Raw genomic sequence first — 7,364 nt, 5'->3', positions numbered from 1 at the left:
TAATCACAGGAATATTTTTTCAAGAATCTTTCAAGTCTCATCCACTCATCTTAATTAAATACCGATCACTCAAATCGATAAATAATTAAGAATCCTCCCCAGTGGAGTCGCCAAATTGTAGGCGTCGCTCGAAGTGCGCCTACGTAAAAGCATGTGGTGAATATGCTTGGCACTCATAGGAAGTGGGAATTGACATTACGATTAGGGACAAAAAAGTAGGGAGCCGCCAACAAGTTTTTAAGGAACTTGTAAACCGTTCACGGATCATAAAAGGCAACCACGATAAAGGGACAACGATAGGAAACAATGATTGACCCGTGAAGGTTACACTCCATTCATAATCCATAAGATTACTAACTCCATATGGTTCGAAACCACGAAAGGAGGATTGGGGATAATGGTACGAAGTGAGTCATGGAGTCACATTCGCCCGTATTGGCCTCTACTCGATTCTTATATTGAAAAGCATTCCTGTGATCTCAAAGGCATACAAACAAAATATTTAATTTGCTCCAAACTATCTTTAAGCTAAATTGGTTTAATATTAATGCAACACATAATTCTAAAATATTGTGATCACTTGAATTAACAACAAGATTAAAAAGGAACCTAAACCGGTTGTCCAAATTATCTTATTAGGCGTGATTTTCAATTACATATTCCCTTTAACATGCAATATGGTGATCAATAAATATAATAAAATAAAAATTAATATTGGAAGCAATCTAACCATAATAATTAAAGTTAGTCAAATCAAATAATAATAATAACCCTAATCATGATACTAGCAATATAAAAATAAAATAAGAGTAATTAAATTAATTAATTACTCACATTCTGCGCGTTCCTTTAAATTGCTACATCATGAATAAACTGTTAGTAACTTCAATAAAAAAAATAAATCAAATTGAAACAATTAAATTAAATAAAAAGTAGAGTTGATTTGGTCCAAACCCTCAGTTAGTTCTACCTTTCACGCCTTGGTTTAAGTATAGAACTTCAGGTAAAGTATGGACTCCTTGGAGTGCTTAAAGGAAGAAATAGTAAAAGAATGGGGAGGCTAGTGTTTAGGCTAAAGAGGGAGAAGAGAATGATTTGATGATCAAGCTTGTTGATGATTGAAAAAGGGGTGATATGACTTCTATTTATAGGGGAAAAAAAGAGAGTCGAAGAATTAAGATAAGATCCGAATTAAATCGGAATAAAACTCGATACACTGCAGTTTTTGCGGTTTTTGTTTTTATCATATCTTTTGATCCAGAAATCAGAATAAGATGAATAAGATATCGTTGGAAATATATTGAAGTCTACTTTCTAACCCAATTGAAATCAGATTAAAATATTTTGTAGAACAAAAGATATAGCCGAAATAGTGAGACGATGTCAGTTTTGGATAGAGTTTGACATTTTATTCATATCTTTTCCGTTATAGCTCGGAATTGATATTATAATATATAATTGGAAAGATAATTTCAAGGGCTATCCAACCATATAAAATTTGGATAAAAACTATAAGACACGAAAATAATATCTGTCTATCTTTGAACGTCATTCAATTCGGATAGAAATAGGATTTTCAAAAAGAAAAGTTTTATTCAATTTCAAACTCTTTAATCTTATCTTTTCAAAAAGGATAATTAACATCTTTTAGAAACTTGTAGAAGCTTCTAATTAATCCTAATTGGTTTAGGAATGGGATTAAATAATTTGGACCCTCCACATGATCATTGGGTCGTAGGTAAGGTGGGCTTAGGTTCAGTTTGGGCTCAGTTTAATATTTTGGTCATAACTTATTCGTTATAACTCGGATTTGGGCTTATAATATATCGTTGGAAAGATCTTTTCAAGCCCCATACAATTATTGAATAATTGGACTCATATTATGGACCAAAATAAACTGGATCAAACGTTTTTTTTAAAAAGGACACGAAATGAATGATTTTAAAAGACACGAAATGAATTATTTTGGGTTTAAAGGCACGAAAAGAGGAAAATAAGTTATGGTTTTGGGAAATGGGCTAGGAATTGGGTTGATTTATGAAATGGAAATATGGATTTAAACACTCCAAGATTAAATACTCAAACCGACCAATAATGGCGGTGAAAGGTTGTTCATTATCGGGTTTGGTTTTGGGAAGACATTTTTAGGTGTCTACACCAATGTATCATTATTATCGCAATGTATCACAATTGGCGATATTGGCTTTTTCAACAATGGTATCTCATGCATTAAATCCCTGAACCATTCTGCTTCTTTACCAGCGGAATGTAATGCAATAAACTCCGATGTCATTGTAGAATCAGCAATGCAAGTTTTCTTCTTAGATGCCCATGAAATGGCACCTCCCCCATATAGGAATACCCATCCACTTGTGGATGAATGATCTCTATTTGAGATCCAACTTGCATCCGAATAACCTTCAACAACCGAAGGGTACGGTATCCAGTATAACACAAACCATAATCCATGGTTTTCTTCAAGTACTTCAACAAACGACGAATCGCTTGCCAAAGGAGCATACTAGGATTACTAGTGAACCTGCTCAATTGACCAACCGCATAAGCGATATCCGGCCTAGTACTTGTGTAACACCCCCGATTTACTAACCAATAATAAATAAGAATTAAAGGAAAAATAAACAACCTTTAAATAAAACTGCGGAAGCATACTCTTAAATCGGAGGTATTACCGCCACACTCGACAACTTGTCAAGTGTTAAGACTTACAAAAATCCCAATAATTACAACCCAATAAACTAGGTGAGCTATTTTATACAACTTTACAAACTTGTTATAAACAAACTGATCGAAATACTTGAGCTCCTTTAGCTACGACCACTTGATCAACCTGTTTAGACAAACTTGACTGCTCACCATTAAGGACAAATTCCAAAATAGATCGTCGCAGGGCCACCATAAAAAAAAAAAGACATGACCGCAAACACAAGTAGCAAAACAAAATAACACACACGTCAGCAAAAGCTGAGTAATCACCACATATTAGAATATAGAGTATAATATAATAATTAACATTACTAGATCAATTAAACAATGTAGTTCGAAACTACATTACACATTGTACTCTGAAAATAACCTTTAACAACTCAACCTCGAATAATAATTCGAACCTTTACTCAATCAACTCATATAACCCATAAGTGTGCCATGCTCTTTGTTTTATACCTAGCCTTGGAGATGGGTAATTCGAATAAAACCAACAAGTATAAAAACTTGAATACTCCCAATAACCAGAAAACACCTTTAACCAGACCACATACGGGCCAATTCCCACTGTAGGGGACCATAGAAAAATAGATAATAAAGATTGTACCTCATTCTTAACTCATGATTATTACCCTCTTACCAACAAGCCAAGGACTAAGTCATATAACGCCGAGCCTCAAACCAAAAACAAAATAATAATCTCAACCTATGATCTCATACATCGATCAAGTAATCTTTCACATGATAATAAATTCTCAATATTGGCACATGTTCCCAAATAATATAATAATTCGAACTCGATTCAATCGTAGTATATCTCAACTCTTATAGGGCAATCATACTAGTTACCCAAATGTAATCAATTTTCAACCCAAAATAATACTCTGCACTAGTAACCCTAAAACCTCAATATAACAATATTCCCTAAAATAACAACATTAAAAACCCTATCACGAATAACACAATAATCAATTCGAAAATTAAATCATAAAATACAGTACAACAAAAGTAATACAATATTCAATACCAATCAAATCATATAATACCATATAATAATCAATTATATACATGTACAAGATTACAAATAATAAATCATACAATTCATATATAATAATGAGAAATATAATACAAACGACTCTAAAATAAGTTCCGTGTGATTACCTTTCGTAAATAAATAGATCTAATAGAAGGGGAAATGCCGCAATTACATGCACATGAGTACTTCGCAATTGCTACTGATCACAATTACAAACATCACTCAAAACTTTGAATGCATCACTCAAAACTTTGGAATAAAAATAAAGTGGTTTTGACCAATTAATGATCATGAAGATAAATGCTTATTCTAACGCTAAGATTAATAGTGGGCTGCAACAATAAAGCCACGAACAAAGTGGAGTAAAGAGAAAGAAGAAAAAGATAGGCATAAAATTAAAACGGCTACAGAATATTTTTTGCATCAAAAATTTAATAGGGTTATAATAGGTTATATACCCTTAAAAATATAGAATCCTATTTCAATTAAAATAGGGTTTTAAACCTCTATCAAATGATATGATATAAAATAAAAGATATGAAATATTATCTGATTTTTATACTTTATAAGATACAAAATTCACGGGTATTACAATCTACCCTCCTTAAAACAAGCTTCGTCTCCGAAACCTAAATTAGAAAATTTTAGGGTATTACAACTTGTCATGGCATACATCAAACATCCTATAACTCTAGCATATTCCAGTTGTGAAACTGCATTACCTTCATTAGGTACCAACTTTATTCTAGGATCCAAAGGTGTTGAATAAAGAAAGGTTGAACTTTCACTAACATTGAACTTCTTGAGCACTTTCTCAATGTAATGAGATTGTGACAAGATCAACTTCCCTTCTTCTCTCTTTATTCTTATGCCCAAGATGACATCTGCTTCTCCCATGTCTTTCATGGAAAATTGAGAACTAAGGAAGGATTTTGTCATCTCAACTTGTGACAAATCCGTTCCAAAGATCAACATGTCATCTACATATAGACAAATTATGACACCTTGACCGTTGTCATCAAATTTGCTATACACACATTTGTCAGAATTATTCAACTTAAATCCATTAGACAACACAACCTCATCAAACTTTTGATGCCATTGCTTAGGTGCTTGTTGTTTTAGCCCATACGGTGATTTAATTAACTTGCAAACTTTTGCCTCTTGGCCTTCCACAACAAACCCTTCCGGTTGTCGCATATAAACCTCTTCTTCCAAATCTCCATTCAAGAAAGTTGTCTTGACATCCATTTGATGGATCACTAGATTCTTAATTGCCGCAAGTGCAATTAACAATCTAATAGTTGAGATTCTTGCTACCGGTGCATATGTATCAAAATAATCAATACCAGGTTTTTGTGTAAAACCCTGTGCCACTAATCGGGCCTTGAACTTTTCAACAGTTCCGTCACTCCTCAATTTATTATTGAAGATCCACCTGCACCCTATCGGTTTAAAATTAGGCGGTAAATTAGCTAAAACCCAAGTGTTGTTTCCCATGATTGAATCCATCTCATCATTAATTGCTTCCTTCCAAAATGGAGCATCCTGAGACTTCATAGCCTCTTCATATGTTAAAGGATCATCTTCCACATTAAAAATGTATGGATGTTGTATTGAAACTTCATCCCTTGATCCTTCAACCAAGTACACATGAAAATCCGGGCCAAAAGATTTTTCTTTCTTTGGCCTCTTACTTCTCCTTGGTTGTGATGATGATGTAGATGCCTCCTCTAAATGATTTTGGTCATCCACTTCTTGATAAATGAAACCTTGATCAGAACTTTGAGCATTGGTATTTGGAGTTATATCCTTTGGTCTAGGAATTGAAGAAAAACGATTTTCATCAAACAATGCATCTCTTGACTCAATGGTGGTGTAAACCGACCAAAATTCATTTTTCTCTATTCCATAGAATCTATAGGATTTGCTATGATCCGCATATCCTATAAAAAATGCATTCAACTCCTCTTTCACCTAACTTTTTACGTTTAGGTTCCGGTACTTTTACAATTGCCCTACAACCCCAAACTTTGGGATGACTCAAGTTTGGTTTCCTTTTGTACCATATCTCATATTGGGTAATATATTTGCCTTTCATGGGAACACGATTTAACACATAACAAGCCGTTAAAACAGCTTCACCCCAAAATCCATCACTCAAACCTGAATATGACAACATAGAATTTACCATTTCTTCTAGTGTCCTATTCTTCCTTTCCGCTACACCATTTTGTTGTTGTGTATATGCCGCGGTAGTTTCATGTACTAAACCTAAAGATTGGAAATAACTTGGGTCAAAGTATTCACCTCCTTTGTCGGTTCTTAACTTTTTAATATTTCCATTATTTTGCAATTCTACTTCATTTTTGTAGATTTTAAATTTGTCATGGGCTTCATCTTTAGAGAATAACAAATAAATGTAACAAAACCTTAAAAAATCATCAATAAAAGTTACCAAATATTTCTTATTCCCTAAAGAAGGTGTGTTGTGAAAATCACACAAGTCACTATGCACTAAATCAAGCAATGAAGTATTTTTCTCAACAACTTTAGGAAATGGTTTTCTTGTGATTTTGGTTAACATGCATGTCTTACACTTCTCTATTCTTGGATCAAACATGGGTATCAAATCATGCTTAGACATAAAATATAATTTTTTATAATTAACATGACCAAGTCGCAAATGCCATAGAGAAGAATTGTCATTAACAACATACACAACATCATTCAAAGTATTACAGATACTTAACTTAAACATACCATTACACAAATAACCAAGTCCTACAAATTTACCTCCTTTAGACAAAATAAACTTATTTGACTCAAACACCATTTTAAAACCTAATCGATTCAAGATCGCACCGGATACAAGATTCCTCCTAAGTTTGGGAGCAAACAACACATCTCTTAAAATAAGAGACTTTCCCGAACTAAAGACTAGCTCCACTTGACCCTTGCCAAGCACCTTAGCGGTAGAGTCATTTCCCATATAGAGAATTTCTCCATCATCAACCTCTAAGAAGGTCATGAACAAAGATCTATCCTTAAACACATGCCTCGATGCGCCCGAATCGATATACCACGAACAATCAGCCCATACACAATTGATTTCAGAAATCATACACACATAATCCATAAATGAATTAAATGAAATTTGTGCACAAGATTTACCTCGTTTGTCTTGAGATTGGCTAGCATTGCCATTCCCATCTTTAGCCTTCTTCTTGCTCAATTTTTTCTTCCAGATGTGCAATCCTTCTTGAAATGTCCGGATTTTCCACAAACCCAACAAGCACGTGACTTTGTACCATCACCGCTAAATTTAGGCTTCTTGCCCTTATTTTTGTTCGAGTCATTGTAGGGAATAAATTCAAGCATTAACCCCTTGCCTGAACCCCACTGTGATCATACACTAAAGTACAGTGGCGTCCAAAAGGGAAGAAGATAGAGCAAAAGAGTCGCCAACAAGTTTTAGGAACTTGTAAACCGTTCACGAGGTGAAGGTTACACCCCTTAACGATCCAAGAGATCGTCAACTCCATAAGGTCTAGAACCAAATAAGGGTTCGGGGATGAAGGTACAAATCCAACCTAAAAGAGAT

At 34.0% G+C, this 7,364-nt stretch overlaps 1 protein-coding gene across 1 annotated transcript; it reads right to left on the bottom strand.

Annotated features, from left to right (window-relative positions):
- Window positions 1-2,152: 2,152 nt before the first annotated feature.
- LOC145635939 (uncharacterized) lies at window positions 2,153-6,899 on the bottom strand. The gene is made up of 4 exons (XM_081687333.1): window positions 6,524-6,899; window positions 5,855-5,926; window positions 4,798-5,706; window positions 2,153-2,418 (listed from the first exon to the last, which is right to left on the bottom strand). The coding sequence occupies exons 1-4, from the start codon at window positions 6,897-6,899 to the stop codon at window positions 2,153-2,155; spliced, it is 1,623 nt and encodes a 540-aa protein (XP_081543459.1).
- Window positions 6,900-7,364: the final 465 nt, after the last annotated feature.

Source organism: Chenopodium album, chromosome 1 (genome assembly GCF_948465745.1).
Source record: "Chenopodium album chromosome 1, dcCheAlbu1.1, whole genome shotgun sequence".
NCBI classification, from domain to species: Eukaryota; Viridiplantae; Streptophyta; class Magnoliopsida; order Caryophyllales; family Amaranthaceae; genus Chenopodium; species Chenopodium album.
This window is presented reverse-complemented; position numbering and strand designations above follow the sequence as displayed.